The sequence below is a fragment of the Phaethon lepturus genome, unplaced genomic scaffold (assembly GCF_000687285.1).
Source record: "Phaethon lepturus isolate BGI_N335 unplaced genomic scaffold, ASM68728v1 scaffold562, whole genome shotgun sequence".
Taxonomy (NCBI): Eukaryota; Metazoa; Chordata; class Aves; order Phaethontiformes; family Phaethontidae; genus Phaethon; species Phaethon lepturus.
Window position 1 is genome coordinate 1 of NW_010525279.1, and position 19288 is coordinate 19288.

The window sequence follows — 19288 nt, forward strand, 5'->3', positions numbered from 1 at the left end:
TCACCCCGAGGCTGGGGGTACTGGGGGGTCAGCACGACCGTCTCCGCGTTGCCCCACTGGCCATCGCCAACACCGCCCCGGTGGCAAACGTCCCACTGGCAAAGCCCGGCCAAGAAAGAGACATGGGGGAAAGGCAGGGAGCTGCCATGAATCAGCAGCGAGGGGCTCAACCCGGGGACCCCCTGCATGGGCAGGGAGGGGACTGCGAAGGCATCGAGGAGGCTCCGGCACTGCGGGTGCGTAGGCACAAACGTGCCCTCCTGGGGAGTCACAGGGCCAAAGCTCTGGGCACGCCAAGAGTGGCACGGCAAAAAAGCCGGGGAGCTGAGGAAGAGACATCAGCAGAGAGGGAGATGGTGGTGGCAGAGGAGCGGGGCCGGTGGCACGACTGCAGCTCAGGAACCCTGATGCTCGCAGCCTGGCTCAGAGCTGCAAGGCCCTCGCATCACGTGGATTCCCCAGGGACGCTCCGTGGGATAGGACAGGTGTACTGGGATGGGACAATTCCTACCTGCTCCTGGTAGGATGGACCATTGATCCAAGTCCAAATATGTCCAGAGAGGAGGCAATAATAATTTTGTCCTTGGCCACTTCGCACCTTTGCTTCAGCTGCCCATTCAGTGACTTAGAGGTACAGGGAATAGGGCAATGACAGTGCTGGAGTGGTTCAGTATCAGCCATGGCTCTTTCCCCGGCATGGAGAAAGGCAGAAACACGGTAAGGGTGAGGGAAGGTGGGGGGATCGCCCCACAACCCACTGCTCACACCACTGCCTGCTCCTCAGCCCCTTCGGCTACGAGGTGGGAGACAAGAGCACAGCTGCAGGGGGCTGTGAAAGGGAGCAGACAGCGAGGCTGGCGCTCAGCCCCCAGGTGCTCTTCCCTCTTCTTCCTCCCACTCCTCCCACCTTCTTCCAGCTGCTGGTGCTGCTCTTTCCTCCCACACAGCAGCTCTAAGAGGCTGGAGGAGACGGTAAGGAACAGGGGAAGCACTTAGAGGCTGACAGCTGCCACTGCCTGGTTTCCTTCCAGAGCCCCATCTTCCTTCGACCTCCACTGCCTCCTCCGTTTGCTGAGAGCTGGCAGCAGCGCTCGCAGGGGTGGCCAGGCTGCGCGACGTGGAGGAAGTGGGGCACAGAGAAATGTGGGTGTCTGGGAGCTAAAGCTGGTCACCACAGCCCTGAGAAGAAGCCACCTTGCTGCGAGTAAGCGAGGATCCTAGGAGGATTATTTAAAAAAAAAAAAGAAAAAAAAAAAGAGTAAAACTCATTGCCAGTCCCCCCAAAACCAAGCGCTGTGCCAGCCAGGATCCGTTTTGCTGGAGACCTCGGCAGTAGTGTGCAAGGGCATGAGATGGTAATCAGGGTTGCTGGTGGCACTTTGAAGCGAGAGAGTCACAGGGATGTATTCGTTTCCACCTTATCTGCTGTGCCCTTATTCATTCTACTAAATATAAACTTTTTAAACAATATTATGAATTCATCCACATTTCTCACTCCCCTTTCAAACTTCCTAGTGCCATGCTGACAATATTAGAAAGTCTTGTTCTTCTTTTTCAGTAACTTGAAGGGATGCATGTTGAACAGACAAATCACAGTAACCTGATATGCTAGGACACGCTATCCAGACTGAAAGAACTACAACTGCCAATCAGTCACTAAAAAAACCCAAAAAAACAACAGACAAACAAGGCAAAAAACCAGCTCAAGGCTAAGCCAATAAATAAAAAGATGGAAAGAAAATAAAAGCCCTGTCCCTGGATTCGCATAGCTAATGGGCAGGCTCTACTCCTCTGCCTAGCGCTGAGGACTACAGTCAGCACAAGAAGGGGTTTGTCCTGGCCTCGCTTCTGAAGAGTTTCTAAGGAAACTCCCTCCCAGGGTTGTGGTTTTTTTTCCTCTCTCTCTCTTTTTTTTTTCCTTGCAGGTCTTCCAGTTGAAGGAAAAAAGCCTTGCCTACACTAAAATATGCCCAGTTGCTTGTTTTTCTGGTCAAAATGTCTTTGAAGCATTTTAGGGGAAAGTGGTTCATAAGAAACATTCTGGGTTTCTAAAAGCACAAAATATCCTATTTCTGAAAGAGGACACAGGGCTCTTTGTCAGGATAGCAGCATCGGTGCTACACTGATCTCATTTGCTCCTGAGGAAATCCTATGCTTCCTGCCTCAGCTGGAGAAGCTGGAGAGGACTTCAGTCAGGTTGTAGCCACCCAATTGTTGAAGAGCTTTTAGTGATGCTCCTCGCTAAGGATGGCTATTTTTTATGGGTGCAAATGGGCTGTCGCTATAGAAATTTAAAGGAAGGCTCACGTAAACTTAAAGTAACGAGGATAAGGACCTTGGCAGAGCTCTTCCAACCTGATGTGCTGAGCAAGCTGCTCCAAATAATTAAGATTGCCCTATGATGACAATCAGGAATCAATTAATTAGGACTTGGAAGGTCATTCAATTTACCTCTCGCAGTTCACTGAAAAAGACCATAAAGCACTACTGTAATCAACAGATAACGCACACGTTACAAAGGTTGTAGTTGCGATATTTGTTATGGCAGTCGACTAATAGTGAATGAATGAATCGGTGGTTTATTTTACACCCCATGGTGACAATTAACCACGGCGTTGTTTCTCATAGTGGTACACCAACGCATACCATATGCTGGTATGCAAAGATACTGGAGGGGTAGGGCAGACAATACCTTCTAGTACAAAGCCTTTCAAAAAGCATTTGCCTGTGGCCCCACTGAGCTTGTATGGCCAGATGTGTGATCAGCACATGATCAGCAAACAGGTGTCCTATTTCTGTAACCTGATAAGTGAGGGCACATGTCATGCACTTTTTGTCCCTCCATCCTTGCGGACATACACACATGCCATCGTCGCCTGTGTAGAAAACTCTTCCTCAGATGGCCCCGCACGCAGGCACGTCCTTGCGCCACACGACAAGACACAGACCTCGCTGCGCCTGCGGGGCCCCAAGAAAGAGGGCGAGAGCAAGTGGGCCAGAAGATGCTTCTGGTGTGTGGGCTGCAGACTGGCCACCCCGGTGTCAACACCTCAGTTACCTGAATCATGTCCTGACCTTTCTTCTCCAGCAGTATTTGCAACCCAGGTGGAGAAGTCATGAAAAAAAAGCCGATTGCAGATGCTGCACAGTCTCCTTATAAAAGAAAAAAAGTCTCGCTTTTCAAACAAGTCAGTAGGCTAAAAACCAAACCAAGTCTAGTCAGGCTTTGGTTTAGTCAACAAGGCATGTCTTAGATAAGCATGTAACAGAAAATATGAGGGAGAACAACTGCTGATGGTCTCTTCTACAACGAAGTAGGAAGCATCACACAAAACTAGCAGATTCGAAACAAACAGATACGCTTTCACCGGGAGCTGATCTGAGCTCTGGAACACCCTGCCATAGTCACTCCTGTGGCTGCTAAAATGCCTACAATTTCGAAAACGGACTGACAAAGTCACGGGAGAAAACTCCGCCGTATTATACGACCGCGGTGAAAGGGAGGGACGGCCGCGCACCAAGGGGTTGGCGCGGTAGCGTGGTGCACGGCGCTCCCAGGCACGCTGCCCCGCGCCCCGGGACCTCCCTGCGCGCTGGGAGCAGGAGGAGCTCCGGGAGCTTCCGTCCCATCGTCCGAGGGGTGTTTCTGTGTTTACGCTCGTCCCTCGGCACCCGTGCCTGCGTCGGCTGGGCAGGCCGAGCCGCTCTCATCCTCCAAAGACTACGAGGTCATAACGGCACATCTGAACATGCAGAAGGCTACGTGTCAAGGGCAGTTGACCCACTGGTTTTGCAGCCTTGACTCACAGCTTCTCAGATGTCTTCTCTGACCTCTCCAGACAACCAGAAGAAACCACCCGCTCAGGCCACCTCTTTGTCCTCTTTACCTTGTCTGGTCCTGCAGTGAGAAACAGTCTCTGATGCTACAAAAGCAGGACCCTCGTCTTCCTCGCTCTTACCTTTCTCTCCCTCCTCTGAGAGTCTCGCTGCTAAAGCCTGGTTTCTTTTCCCTGTTCCTAGAGAACATGGTTTCCTACCTTAGCTCCCAGCCTGGCTGTTGGATAAAACTGGCTTTGTCTGGGCTTCCTCCATCCATTCATTTTGTTTGGATTGCATCTGCCCACAAGTTAGTGTCTCTTAATGACTTTTAAATATTACTTCTTTGCTCCTCAGCATATGGATCACAAGACAGGGTACAGCAAAAGGCACTCATAAGATATAGTGGTAACTCATGCTATCATACTGTAATCTGTAACACCTGCAGGGCTGGGAAATAATTTTTTTTTTTGAAAAACAGCAATATAATTAGACAATTATAAAGAGAAGACAAGACTGGATTTAGATGAAAAAGCAGAACATCAAAAAATTCAGTTTGAAAGTTTTCCATTACATTGTACTAGAATGATGACCTCTTGCTTTGGCAGAGTACTGTCTTCTCAGAGAAATGTGGATTGCTTGGATTTTAAAACCAGCAGTGGTGTTACTGTGGAAGGACTGCAGCCAGAAGGTTTGACTGAAGACCCGTCTGATCCCTGGCCACGGAAGGAGCTCCACAGTCAAAGTATGTGACCACTGAAAGTCTACTGTGGGCCGATGTCTGGGGCCGTACACCCTTCAGAGCAGAAATTGGCTCTTCTGTGTTAACCTGGCATGCTGTGCGCGCAAATAAATGTAAATAGCAAAACGCTCTTAGAGTAGTAATAACCTGATTCTGAAGGCCTGAATATGGAAGGAGCAGCCTGAAACTAGATTAAAGAAAAAAAGCAACAAATCAAAACACCTGCCTTAAGACGATCCTCCTAGATTATAAATACCACAAAGCTAACTCATGCTCACCTGTGTTTGAAACTGTTCCTTCTGTGGCACTGTCGTTGCACCTCCTCTGGGACTGAACTCAGTTACTATTGTTTTTTCTCTGGAACCCAGAAGCAGATTGTTAGGTTTAAAAGGTTAAAAAACCCCCCCATCTACCTGCAGAAGTCAAGGGGCTGCTTTTTTAAGCAGTCAGCCTTATCAAAACACGGTTCCTAATCAATCCTGAGCTTTCCAACACTTAAAAATGAGAAAAGCTTGAAGTATGGGAGCATCTCAGTTCAGACTTTCACTTTCTTAACATTATATGTATGGAATATAGATTCTGTCACTCTTGTGCAGATTCCCTAAAAATAATAATAAATTGCCTTTAAGCTCACTGCCTGTCCTTTCCTGGTACTCATTTGCAGGACAACTTTCTGTTGGCTCTCACAGATGACCAGCCACCAGACTTCAGCAAAAAGAGCACAGATTGACAGGAAAGCTTCATAAGCCTCAGCATTCACAGACCCATTCGCTTTGTTTCAATCCATACTGGCACACTTGAATACATTCAGCAAATTGAAGAGAAAAAAGAAAAAAAAAATCAACAAAAGCCACCTCACAAGTGACAAACCTTACTCGTTGGCACATTTCTTTGAAGAGAGTCTCGTTGACCCAAACATGGCCAGCTGGTCCTCTAAGAAATCAAGGCAACCTGCAGCACTCCAGAAGGACTAAGTGGTGCTCGAGATGGGAGGACCACCCTGAACCGGCCACACAACATCCAGTAGCTCCAGAGAAGGAGCTTGCATTTTTCCTGAATGCCAAGGGAAGTTCTTCTAAAGCATTTTCACTCTCTCAGTGCTGATACAGAGACTATTAAACTCTTCCTATTCCCCGCTTCATAGGTCTCCACACAGTTGTTTTTAATTTGTGTTGCTACTGTTTGTATTCTCTGGCACTACAACTGTTTCTCACACAAAGACATAAACAGCAATGATTCCAGCTCCAAAAACCCCCATATGTTCTAAAAAGACGTCAGGCAACGTGTGGGAGGAAGAGAGGTAGAGCGAGGAGGGGAAACGCCTTGCCTAAAGTCATACAGGAGGATGGTGACAAGGATGGGAACATTACTATTCATGAAGCAGGTCTAAACCCAGGAGGTCCTAAATTGCTAGCCAGACAAGTTCATGGCAGCTAACGAAAACTGCACGAAGCAAAAGCATCGCAATACTGCAACAGAGCCTATATAGCCGCTTTGGCTATATCATACAAGTGTTAGGGAAAGGTTGTGGGGGTTTTGTTTGTTTTTACTCTTCTTCCTCTAAGAGGGAAGGAGGGAGGGTTGGAGAGTGGGGGAAGAAGCTTGTAAACTCTGTCAGAAAACTTTTCTGATTAATATTTTCAGTCTGTTATGAAAATTGGCCATCATAGGTGATGCAAGGTGTCCACGGGTGATGGAAATTAGGATCCCGGCCTCTTGCATTGTAAAATCTGTTGTCTGAATGCGGTGCTATGGTCACATTGGATGCCTCCATGGCATTTTGGGGTTTTCTTTTTCGTATGGCATGAGTGCAGCCCTGACCATTACAACTATGCCATCCAGCGGTGAATTAAAACTACCACTCCATTGCTAGAAGTATCTGATTCTCTTCCTATAGCTTTTGCCCTCAAAAGCCCCTGGATGTCAGGAGCATGATGCTACCTGCAAACAAATGGAGACTTTTTTTTCCCCATCTGTACTTAATTTCTGGGTATGCTCTGCAAACAACTGAGAAAAAAAAACTTTTTTGGAGAAGAGAAGATTTTGCCATTTACCTATGGTTATGTCATCCCTAAATTAGACCACTTCGGTGATATGTTTAGCAGAGCCAGTCAATATGAAATGAGTTATCAAGTCTCATGATTAGAAATCATACTGAAGTTCAGTTGGTCAAGGGTACATCAATAGTCAATGGAAAGGAACAGGCAGTTTGAACTGGCAATTTGTCACCCTCTACAACAGGGAGGGAGGGTGGATCAACCTCTTAAGATAATAATTTTTTCCATTTACTGATGATAGAACCTGAACAACTACCTTAGCTTATTTTAAAATAGCTTAAAAGGAAGGAGATGAGTGTCATCCTTAAATAGCTGGCACACCCTGCAGAGTTGCACCTTTGCTCTGTAAAATTCACTGGCTTCCATTTCAACATGCTGCTCAACTTGTCTGCTGTTCATAAGATCAGTATTATTAGTTTCATCATCAGTGAGACAGATGCTGTCGAAAAAGTGTTCAGCATGTGGCAATCACTGGATTTGACCATATGACACATTAGGAAACCAAGTAGTGAGGTGGATCCTCTGTACCAAGAGAAGTTTTTTCATATTACATTTTAAAACTAGTACATGAAATGGAAGATTTGCCAAATATATTTAAGTGACTCCCAAGTACTTACCAACCACCATAAAAGTAAAGCAGCTCAGTTAACAAAACTGAGTATCAGCAGCCTCTCTGCGCATTGCTTTAGTTCAAGGAAAAGCCTTTGCTGTAACTTTTTTCCAGCTCAAATGGAACTTCTTTCCATTTACTTGTACCTGCCTTACTGGTTTCCTCTCCCACACCTCTACGTAAGAAATCTCTGTAAATCATTATCCAAATCCATGATCTCAGTGGTGGTGTATCAGACCTTCCAGAAGGTGATCTTCCTCTGGGAGTTTATACAGCTATAGCTATGCCCATCTTCAGTCAACAACGTCCAGCCTTCAGGTAGTCTTGGGAAGGGAAGGCTTTGACATGCTGTTGGCTCTGTTGACTAAAATTTAACACATTCGCCCATTTTTAATAAAAATCTACCCAACAGCAGCACTTGCTCATAGCTCTGTCAGGCTTTCTAGTTGAACAAAAATTACTTGCAGTTAAACAGAGGTAAAATTTGCATTAGAACTGCTCATCTTCAATTATATATATTCAGGGATCCTTTTATGAAATAAAAAGTTACAGTACTAAAAAAATTGCACTGACATCATAGTTTCCACCACTGCCGTACTTGCTCTTAATTTGCTTCACTGAAAGAGGAAAAAGAAAAAAAAAAGAGTAAGTTCATAAACATTGTTAGTTCTTTAAAAAGAATCATTAAGCAGTATGTTTAACACTAAAAGCTGAAGGGTACGTTACATGACAGACAGCTGATTTGGTTAACTTTCACTTATTCCCTTCTGCCATGGATCAAGGAGGCAGGCACAGAGGTGCAGGGAATTTTCCGGGGATATGCAGAAAATCATCGATCAGGAGTGTTAAAGACTTTCCTGCCTCCCAGCTTTGTCTGCTCCTGAGGAAAGGCTGTAGCTCCCCAAGCCTAGACTCTTGCAAATGGCGCATGACACACACATTAGAGGAGAAGCTGTCATTTGTTCATAAACAATTTATTTTATTTCAAATATGTGCCCTTGTTGATTCAACAATGATGTCTGGAGAATCATGTCCTCCACCAACCAAAGAGAGAACAGATTTGGAAATCTTCCACCTGACTTATTTGCTGATGATACCTTGACACCACCTCCCCCCTCCTCCTTGGCAGCTGAAAGTACAGCTCAGAGTGAGCATGAACTTGCACCTTATTCTGAAATGGCTAGAAATACAATGAACAAAGAATTAGTAAATCAACCACTAGGGAGGCAGAGGGCTATGAATATACAGACAGAAAACATCTTATTGGGATTTTTACCTTCCCCCCCCACCCCCCGCAAGTAAGATTAAAAATCACTTTGACTTTAGTGTCCTGCTGTTCCCTCCTCCTCCCCCCCGACAGAAACAAATAATTCCAAAAATGCTTGATGTTCCTCGTGTGTTTTATAAACATTTTAAATCCTGTCCCTCTTGTTCCAAAAAAGCAGGTAATGTGGTATGCAGTGAACAAGACTGGACAAAGCATGAGTTTCACATGGATGAATTGCTGATTATCTCTTCTTACTATTTGGTACGGGTGTGTGCTTTGCATTTCCATTGACTTGGATTATAAGACATGAAGCAAGTTAGTTTGGGTGCTGATGACAATCTGAGCATTAAGGAAAAACTAACAGTGCCTGGGTCCTGGTACAGGTGGTCATGGACTCATGGAAGTTTCTTGGTTTAATATTTACATGGATATTTTAAAATTATGGCCTGTGAAATACATTTTCCAAAGATGCTCCTATATTTGAGAAAAAAAATACAAGAACCCTTGATCCAAATCCCATCTCTTTTTAAAAGTCTCGTTAAAAATTTTGATTCATCAATTTATCTTAGCACACTTAAAAGCAGAATAGAGAATAATGACATTTTTTAAAAAAGAGAAAGATGCTGATCTCTAAGGAGACCGTCGCTCTTTTTTCATAAGTAAATGACACTGAATGGTGCGGATTCGGTTCTTTGCTGGGGCAAACTCCGGCTGAAGTTTTAGTGTCGACTCATACCATTTCATCGCCTTTTCAAACTCTTCCTGTAAAGAAAGAAGATTGCAAAGAGTCAGATTCTAAAAACAGTAAACACTTATATTTTCTATGCCTTTCCTTTCCTAAGTAGTTGAATAGTATGGTATGCACAAAAGTAACTGAACCAATCCTTGTGGTTTGGGATATTTTCCCCGCCTCCCTCAAATAACTGATATTGTCTTGGGCTAAATGACCCAATTCTGCATCATCCATGGAAGGGAGTGAAATCACTGCTGAGCATTATTGACCAATGGTCTCGCCTTTTAATAGTAGATCTTAGCATTCTTGCTGTAAAAGTAACTTTTAAAAACAGATTTCAGCCACAATTTACACAGATCAAAGCTTTTAGATCTTGGACAGTGCAAAAACATCAACTTTGCTGAGAAGCTAACATTTCTAGAAACAACTTGAAATTATTTTTACAGGATTACTCAAAGTAAAGAAAGCAAATAAAAATAAAAACCAAACACAAAACAGCCCCCCCCCCCCCAACTTAAAGAGCATACAGTAGCTAGACAATTTGAACTGATAAGCTGGACTCCAGAATGGTAGTAAGAAGCATTCATGCTGAAATAACATCTATTTTTATATAGCTGAAATCTGATTACCTATGCCACCCTGCTTTTTTATTAACTGGGAAAGCACACCAACATCCAATAGTGTATTAGAAGAAAAACGAGAGGGGAAAAGACCCAAAACATTCTGTGTTTGTCAGTCACTTTCAACACTGTTTTTTTTTCCTCTTAAGTTCCTTTTCTCAGTAACTTTATTTGTACAGTAGAGATAATATTAATTGTTAGCCACATTACAAATGCTATCTAGATCAATGTGGGTTGTAAAGTCTTGAAGTTTTAAAAAAGTGTATTTTAATACAGTTTCAACAGGAATGACATTTTAGTTTGTGGGAGCACTGACAAACAGCAATGAAAACAAGAATCGGGTTTTTCCATTTTTAGAGGTGATCATTTACTTTTGTTGTGGTCTGATATTATCTTGATGTTCCTTTAGATTCCCACATAAATAGTTTCTATAGCATCTATCCAAAGTTCTCAGTCCTTAACATGTCCAACTGTTTCCCCTTTGTAAGGCAACTGACTGAAAAACTTTGGAAATAAAGGAACGTTGGCCTCTATAATGCTATAGTATTCATCAGCACGACATCTTCTACAACCTGTTGGTCAGAGTCAGCTCTCAAATAGAGCAGGTTAAATATGATGTAAATAAACTAACTTGTCTTTATGTTACTACAATTTGATCCAGAAGATAAATTTTGTCCTGTTGCTAAAGTGATTTCATATAATGAGTATGGGGCTTCATTGAGCTATCTCTCAGATCCAGGGAGAATGAAGTTATCCTTAGGCGCTGTGCTAACTTTAAAAAGACATTGGCAACTCAAGCATCAAAATTCTACTTCATTCCTTTCAAACAACTGTCAGAAGTAATACCTTAATAGAACAAAGTCATGCCTTTCTTCAGTTTGCTGGCACTGTGTGTTTGACAGCACCGTGCATTTCAACTCCTCTCAACACTGATAGCCATAATACATGATTACCTGCTCAACTTGCCCTGTTATCTCTGTGATCCCCTCAACCACAGGAGCAAAACATTAAGGACAAATCTATGAGAAGTGATGAAAACTGGCAGGGATACATAGGAACATGTGTAATTGAAAATACTTTTGACGCAGACATCTATATCAACTACGTCTCTATTTAATGGTGCCTCTTTTACCCTTCAAATATACTGACCCTGTTAAAGGTAAGGATGAAACACACAAAACCCAATCCAGCGCTATTAAGATAAAAGGAATGAACATTTTGTGTCCAGAGTAAGCACCGAAAGCTAAATAGCAGATTAGAATATATAGACAGAATGAAGAAATTTGCGTTCAATCTGGAAGTTATTTTGGCTGCTGATAATCCAGATATTGAAATGAAAGTTCCCTTGTGTTTGTTCAGCACAACTGTGAACTGTATTTTATTTATTATGCTAAGCTCAGCTCTTCAGGATAGAGACCCAATTTATCATTAATTATTCAGTATTATAAAAATATCCTTTGTTTAGATGGGCAGCCAACCAAAATTATCAATTGTTTGCTACTGTCTTAACAAAGCTTTGCAGACAGCGTTCTGAAGCCAGCTTATAAAAATGTTGGTCTTCAAGTACTAAATGAGTAGTAAGAGTAAAATGCGTAATAAGAGTTTTGGCATTCGAAAATATTCTTTCTTGTTGATACTACCCTAATTTCTTGAATGCTGCTCCTCCAAAATTATTTGTGAGAATAAGATTTTTTTTTTTAATATATATCTATATATATATCTCTCTACACTGTACCAAAGACAGACATAACTGGGTGACAGCACACTCACCATGGCTACGTAGACATTTGCCAGTGTGAAGTGATTAACCACAAAGTGTGGCGCTATCTCCACCGCCATGGTAGCCACAATGATGGCATCATTCCAGAGTTTTGCGTTGTGGAAGATGTTTGCTAGGCTTATTAGTGGTACATCCTGGAAGAGAAGAGCAAGCGACAAACAGTGAGATTCTTTCCATTGAAACTGTCTCAGGATCAGCAAGACAAACAGAAGACTCCACCACCTGGCCACTCTCATTTGGTCACTACCCACTTCGCTATCTGGTGACTGCAAGTGATAAGCCAGATGTATTTTACTACAAAAGGGCATTTGGACCTGAGTTATAAACAAAACACCCTCACATACACACATCTGCTCACAATAGTGACAAACATTACTGTCACATAGACAAGCAACTCAAAAATTAACTCACGTAAGTGTCCTAGTATGTACATTTATTTATTAGATGCTCTTACACTAGTTTTCTCTCCAAAGATAAGATGCATTCTCAGAGACAAGAGAAGCTGTTTGTTTGACCACCATCCTTCAACTCTTGCATAAAAGGGGAAGGAATACGAACAAAAGGGCATGGCAGGGAAGTGAAAAAAGTGCTTAACATCCGTGCAACTGATGCACTGTTTTTTATCCTGCCTCTGCCACAGAATTCCTATATGATGCTGGATAACAGCTATAAATAAAGTTTTCTTAGCTAGTCATTGGCGGTATATTTTTCATCTCCTCGATTTCCAGACTGTGACCTTGTCTGACTGACAAAACTGTTGAGCCCTGACAGCCATAACAGACTCTCTGGGAGCTGGGCTTCACACCTTCAGAAGGACAAAATACTGCTTAGTAGCAAGTCTTAGGTGCCCTCAAAAGCACAACGAAAAATTCTGTATGTATTTGATCCCTGCCTCCTTGATCTCTACAAGGCAGGGAGTACCTTTGGTGGGTCTTTCATATTTGCAAAGCAGATATTATGGAAGTCAGAATGACAAAAGCAGCCCACAGGAAAATTAATTACCATTTATTTACATGAGAAAAGGCAAGAGTGAGTAGCCAGAGTGCATAAAACCAAAGGATAAAACAAAATACTAAATAGCTGTTAATTCAGTGCTAACTCGCACTGAGTTCAAGTTGCAGCCCTATCTTTACAAACAAGACCCACAGTTTTCTCTGGAGGCAGCTTCAGTATATGGAGGACAAAAACAAGGCACAAGTTTGGAGAGTGACCCAGTCCCAAGCAACATTATATCGCATTTCTAGAAAACAGCACTACTACACCATAATCTTGCCAAATTTTTTATTTACATGAGAAAAGGCAAGAGCGAGTAGCCAGAGTACATAAAACCAAAGGATAAAACAAAATACTAAATAGCTGTTAATTCAGTGCTAACTCGCACTGAGTTCAAGTTGCAGCCCTATCTTTACAAACAAGACCCACAGTTTTCTCTGGAGGCAGCTTCAGTATATGGAGGACAAAAACAAGGCACAAGTTTGGAGAGTGACCCAGTCCCAAGCAACATTATATCGCATTTCTAGAAAACAGCACTACTACACCATAATCTTGCCAAATTGTAGTTTCCAAGCCATACTCTGACCCTTACAAGTTACACCACTAATGGCTCCATTTCTGAGGAACCATTCCCAGTTACATAGAAAGACAGGAAAATAAGCAAGAGCTTGTGTTAGATCTTGGTTCCAACCTTGTTTTAAAAGGACAAGTGCAGCAACAGAACTACAGGAGAGATAGATACATAGGAAGTGCAGCGGGGATGGGCATTTCTTAGCTGAGGCTTTTCTACTGTTAATGGCTAAATCCTCTTAATAATATCCTGAGAGTACAAATTACTTTGTCTCCCAATTTTCAGAGAAGCATTTAAGACCAAGATTCAAAAAGGAATATACATTTTGCAATGCTGCACAATTTGTTGCTAAGGTCCCGAAGTGAGATCTGCAATGCTGAGCGAGGAGCCTATATTGCATTTGTCAGTTTGCAAAGGGGAGGTTGGTGTATCAGAATAGACATTATAGTGCTCAGCATAGCATATGGCAAGGTGAAGGGTACAAAACACCTCAGTCAACTGAAACACTAAAGAGAAGATTATGTCCAAAGTACTGCCTTTTTTTTTTATTATTAAAGCACAAAACTGCTGCACAAAGTCAGGCACTAATGTCCAGCTGAGATTCACAGCCCAAACACTTAAGATTTAAGCATTTAAGTTATTCCTTTGGATATCACCTCCTCCTCTCTTTAAAAGTGCAAGCAGAAGATATACTCCCCACATCTTAAAAGACTTGTCCAGACAAAGGCTGATGAAGTTTCGAAGTCCTACGTAACAGGGGAAAATTCAAGCCCACATTGCCCAGAGAGGTATTAAAACCCTCCTGAATTGCAGGAAATTCCACTGAACCTCTTTCGCAGTTGTCTTTTTTTTTATTATTTTTTTTTACAAAGAGACAGTCCACAATAAACAGGTGGCGAAAGTCTTGAGCTTTTACCACAACTAGCTAATATCTGATATATTATAGGCACTTGATACACACAGCGTTGGCCTTAACAATCATCTGTGAAAGCTCTATTGTGACAAGCAAAACATTATTTCATCTCAGTAGTGGGCACGTGTACACACCTTCATGTGATGGGGTGCATAGTGCAACGCTTGCCGTAAGCAATCAATTGCCTTCTTTCCTTGGCCTTTCACCCTCCAGTAAAGAGCTGCCATGCTCGAGAGGACCCATGAAGTCTGATTCTGGCAAAAGAAGAACACAAAACACAGTCATGTAAGCAACTGTAGCAAACAGTTTTTCTGTCTTTCACTCTTCCAATTTATTCAGTATATTGGGGTGGAGGGTGTTACACTTAAAAACAGCATTAAACTATTTCAAAGCAGCAAAAAGTTTCTTATCTAACAACATACATGCAATAGCCAGGTAAATGAGGCTGCCAAATGAAACGCAAATTCCAAACACAACATCATTTTCGTAAGAAAGAAATACCAGCTAAATAGCTTCAAACACCACCAACAGTTTGAACAGCCGCAACAGCTTCTAACCAGCCATCTGGTGCTGAGCATCTAGACGTGTATACACATTACCTAACATAAAGCAAAAAATTTAGCTGAGTTAGCTGACTGGACGTGTAGGCTCTGTAGTCACTGGAAGGAGAAAGGATGCTCTGGAATGCAGCTCAGAGCAGAAGCCTGACAAGCCTAGCTGATTTAGTTTGGTGCCTCTAGCTGGCTGAGTCCCATGTCACGTGTTAGAAAGGAAAATACTATGTGCTTGAATTCTGTGGACTCAGATACAGTAAATGAATGTTTATGCTCACACATGCAATTAGCTAAGTAGCCATCTTGATTTGTTTGATTAGCTCTTGTGAATATTGAATGAGACAGAAGAACTGCATTTTATTTCCAACACAGCTAGCTTTACTGAGAATTCTGTTTCTGGTCTCAGCACTAAATCTTCAGCTTATTTGGATAAAGTTTGCTGTCTGCAGGGGGAACTGTAGCATTGAAGAGAAAAAGTTAGTATATTATCTAAAGTCACAAGAAACTAAGTTTTGTAACATGAGCATAAGAGTAACATCTTTACTTTCTGGGAATGACAAAGCTGTATGGGCTTTAGTTTCAAAGCATGGTAAGTGCCTTAGATGGCTTTTGGTAGAATAGGCTAGGTGCACCAAACTGTTTTGTCTGAGTCCTCTTTTCTATAATATTTTGGGATACGCTCCCCTTTACCTGTAAACGTATAACAACAATCCCTGCATCCTTATCTACCTCGTATACCCTGGGAAAACTACATCCCTAATCACCTCTCCATCTGAGGTCCTTAGAAGCCTTAATGCAGCGAGACAGCTTGGTTTTCTCTAGAGAGAAGTGCAGCCTTGCACATGGTGCCATACCTCTGCATCTGACACTTCAGCCCAACACTGCATAAGGTAAGAGGAAGAGAGAAGAAGCCCTGGCCTGTCAGCTGACGGCTGCGTGCCAGGAGCACGACCGGGGAGTTGAGCCATGGCTTAACTCAACTTTCCATAAGCTCCAAGGCAATGCAGTACAAAAAGAAAGAGAAGGGCTGAGAACTGTTTGAAATAGTTTAATGTATGTCAACAACCAGCAATACTGCTCACTATGGGGCTGGAAACATCGGGAAATTTGACAAGCTTCGGTTTTAGTAGAGAGATACGCAAGACACTTGCAGTGTACACGCAGGATACAGCTCAACAAAATATCCATGAGGGCATTACAGATGCTGAATAGACACAAATCCCTAGTCCAAGTACTAATACGTTCCTGGACTGGGATTTCGGACAAATGGCTCGAGACTGGATTGACCACTACATCAGTCATGAGTGGTAAGTCCAGACTTCTCATTTTTCTCATTTACACTTACCTTTTCCAACGCTTTGGCTATTCGAGTACCAACTTGTTCTAATGACTGTGGTGAGTACTGGTCTTTGCCAAGATTCTGTAGCACCTGTGGAAGAAGAACAAGTGCTTAGACGCTGGAAGCTGGTAAGAGATGTCCCTCACTTGTTGGTTGCTTTTTTCCTCCAGACTTTTTACAAAACGCAACCTGTTCCAATCTAAATATCACTGTCTATCTTGAGTTAATACTATCTGTATCATCACACAGTGTTGTAACTCCATGGCACTGAATACTAAGAATGCTAGAAGTTTATGTATGCTCAGTTGCACCTTTCTTTTGCTAATTCATCCATCAAGACCTGTAAATACAAAGACATTAATGGTGTTTTAGGATTTCCCTCAGCCCAGATCGTAGATGACTGGGAAAACATTCCGGTAAAATATCACTTTCAGCTTACATTGTTCTTACAGTTTTATCCAGGCATTCACTCACTGAAGGTCACTTCTGGAGACAGGGCACTGAGCTAAACGTGCCCTGAATCTGCTGTGGTACAGCCATTTTTGTGTGAGACAGCCTTCAACTATGGCATACCTCTTTCAGTTGACTTTCTCCAGTGTAATGCAAGCTGGCCCGACTAGAGACACCTTGCAGGTGGTCCAAAGTATGCATACTGGCTGGTAGATTTGGGTTACAAAGGGGCTCCATGGCTGGTTCTTGCAGCTGCGTGGCAAAATCAATGTGTTCTGTAATACTACAAAGGTCATAAAACAAGCTGAATCAGTCAGCAGAAGAAAACAGAAGAGTCATTACAAAGTTCTCTGGTGAGTGTAAACCGCTCAGAACCTGGCAGAATCTCATTTGAGTAGCTCAAGAAGCCAGAGAAACTGGATATTCTGCCTGCACTTGCACTTTTCTTTGCAAGTCTATTGATGAAATATCACATAATGTTTTCAAACTTCTTTGAAATCCTGGCAGTTCCTTCTTACTTTAAAGAACACTAAAATCTTCAGTTTATGCGTACTCAAGGCCGCGTAACAGTCTTGCTTTGTGTGAGTAACTTATCTAAGGTTCATAGACAAGAAACTTACTCAATGTTTTTAGCAGAAACAGCAAGCCACGTGCTGGCTACAGTTGTAAGTTCTACCCTACGGAGTTTCAGGCATTCATCAGGACTTGGCCAGCCAAGGCTACGATAGTCACGCCTTTTTCCTTGAGAAAGAGAAAAAAAAAAAAAAAAAAAAAAAAGAAACTCTCCACAAGCAGAAAGACATTCTAATTATTCTAATTCAGTACAACGATTTACAAAATACTTTATACCAGTGGATATATTCCCTATGTTATACAAGTCATGGTCCTGCAGCTAGATTTTTTTAAGAACATTCCTGAACCTAAATGGACTGAATGGACCTTGTGGGACACAACTGGATCCTACGCCAGACAGATTAGGAGGTGGAGTTTTAAAACCTGTTTCATTACACTTTTTCAATAGCTACAGGTTGAGAACAACTGCCACTCTTGTTTACAGGTCTCTACTTAAATCTCCTTAAAGAAAGTTCATAAGTGAGTCATCATTTATGTTCTACAGCTACAGCAAAAACTAACAAAAGTTGATTGCTCCATCTTCTGACAATTCCAGGTGAAAAATACTGCCATTTCTTTTCAATGAATATTGTTTAAGACCGAGAGTAGCTTTTACTGCACTCTTACACTCAAGACAGCAACATTTCTGAAACTATTAAGCAATTACACTTCAGCCCTTCCATTCTGAAGAAAAGTTAACCGAGGCAGGGAACTTACTTTATGTTAACAAACAGATCACTAGGGGAAACAAGAACCTGATCTTCACATTTGAACCAAAGTCTACTGAAATCTTTCCCTTACATTGTTGGACACTGCACCAAGTCCTAGGAATCCAGCTAGTGTTAGCTGTTAGGAAACATTTTCCTCTCATATCAGAAAATCCGAACTGTTTGGAACATAAGAAAAACTCACTGTAGCCATAAATTTGCACAGTGGGAAGCCAAGTTTAACAACATGCCAGTCTATTGCACCAGCTACATAGGCAGTATTTCAGTATTTATTTCTAGTTACTTGAAATTTTGCCCATTTGGATGCAAATCCTATCTCCCATCCAAGGTATGGTAAAACGCTCCACCATAATTTTGCAAAATAACGATGAAGTCTGTAATACCACCTCTTTTGTTAAGTATTCTGATTAAAGGAAAATTAACTTCAAGAAACACTGGGAAACTTCAGAGGGGAATGATCAGTTCTCATCACCACCACTGTGAACTATTTAATTGTGAGTTCTTAATTGCATGAACAGCAAAAGATAGCGAGAGGTACGGAAACACTACACAGACTGTTCAGGAGTCAGAGAGCTAGTCAAGCACAGGATAGCTAGCGTCATTTCCCTGTTCTACCAGGAGCTCCCCAGGTGAACTCCAATATGTGACTTTAACTTTTTATGATGTAGTTCTTGCAAAGAGGATGTCAGCGGACCCTGCCTCACAGGAGCATTAGGAAGATAACTACTTTACAATCAAGGGATGCTATGCAATAAAGCCACAAAAGTAGCTCAGGGTGAGAGAAGATACACTGAGGAAAGGAAAGGAGAGGTGTGTGCTCACAAATGATAGTCTGTTTTCATGTAATCCCTCCCCACTATCTAAATATTTAATTCAATAACTTACATTTGTCAGTCGGAAAAAAAGGAGCTTGTTAAAGATTTAATGTAAAAGCCTTCAAAATGTGAAATCACTTTCTAGGTCATCAAATTGTCAAGGGCTAAAAGATACTGGAGAACACATCTTTGCTTACACATCAGCCCTACAACATCAAGATTTTACCTCCACTGAAATCAAGGTAAGACAAAAAGTATAGGGGACAATTACTTTGGTTTCATTATATTGTACTTTGGCGTCACTGCATTCCAGCAGCTCTACATTTCATCCCAAGCAATCATGTGATGATGATTTCTGTTCACCTGAATGCACCAGTGGAACTAGCTTCCACCATATTAACAGACTGCTCTCCAATTCCTGTTACTCAACTAGTGAAAATTCCACCTCTCTCTCCGAATCTCCTCATTTATGTTGGTGCAAAATTCTACTCTTCTGTAGCTCCAGTCTTCTGGAAGACAGTCTCTAAGTTTTCTCTTACAATACCACCAAACCAATTAGGGCGGGACATTTACATTTTTTAATTTTGTTTTTATAAGACCAAGTTTTCTGCCTTTTGTTTTTGAGTTGTGTGTCTTATATTTAGTCAATAATTATTTCAAGCTCTCATCATGCATTTGTCCCTGAAGG

The 19288-nt window shown here is 42.2% G+C and overlaps 1 protein-coding gene across 1 annotated transcript in view; it reads right to left on the bottom strand.

The window, feature by feature from the left end:
• Positions 1-8629: 8629 nt before the first annotated feature.
• TTC17 (tetratricopeptide repeat domain 17) overlaps positions 8630-19288 on the bottom strand; it is a 50420-nt gene continuing 39761 nt past the window's right edge. The window contains exons 20-25 of the mRNA XM_010282673.1: positions 17066-17186; positions 16569-16728; positions 16002-16085; positions 14237-14356; positions 11616-11759; positions 8630-9254 (exon numbers count right to left, since the gene is read on the bottom strand). Of these exons, the coding sequence (XP_010280975.1) occupies positions 9123-9254; positions 11616-11759; positions 14237-14356; positions 16002-16085; positions 16569-16728; positions 17066-17186 (761 nt within the window). The 3' untranslated portion in view covers positions 8630-9122. The remainder of the gene's footprint in view (positions 9255-11615; positions 11760-14236; positions 14357-16001; positions 16086-16568; positions 16729-17065; positions 17187-19288) is intronic.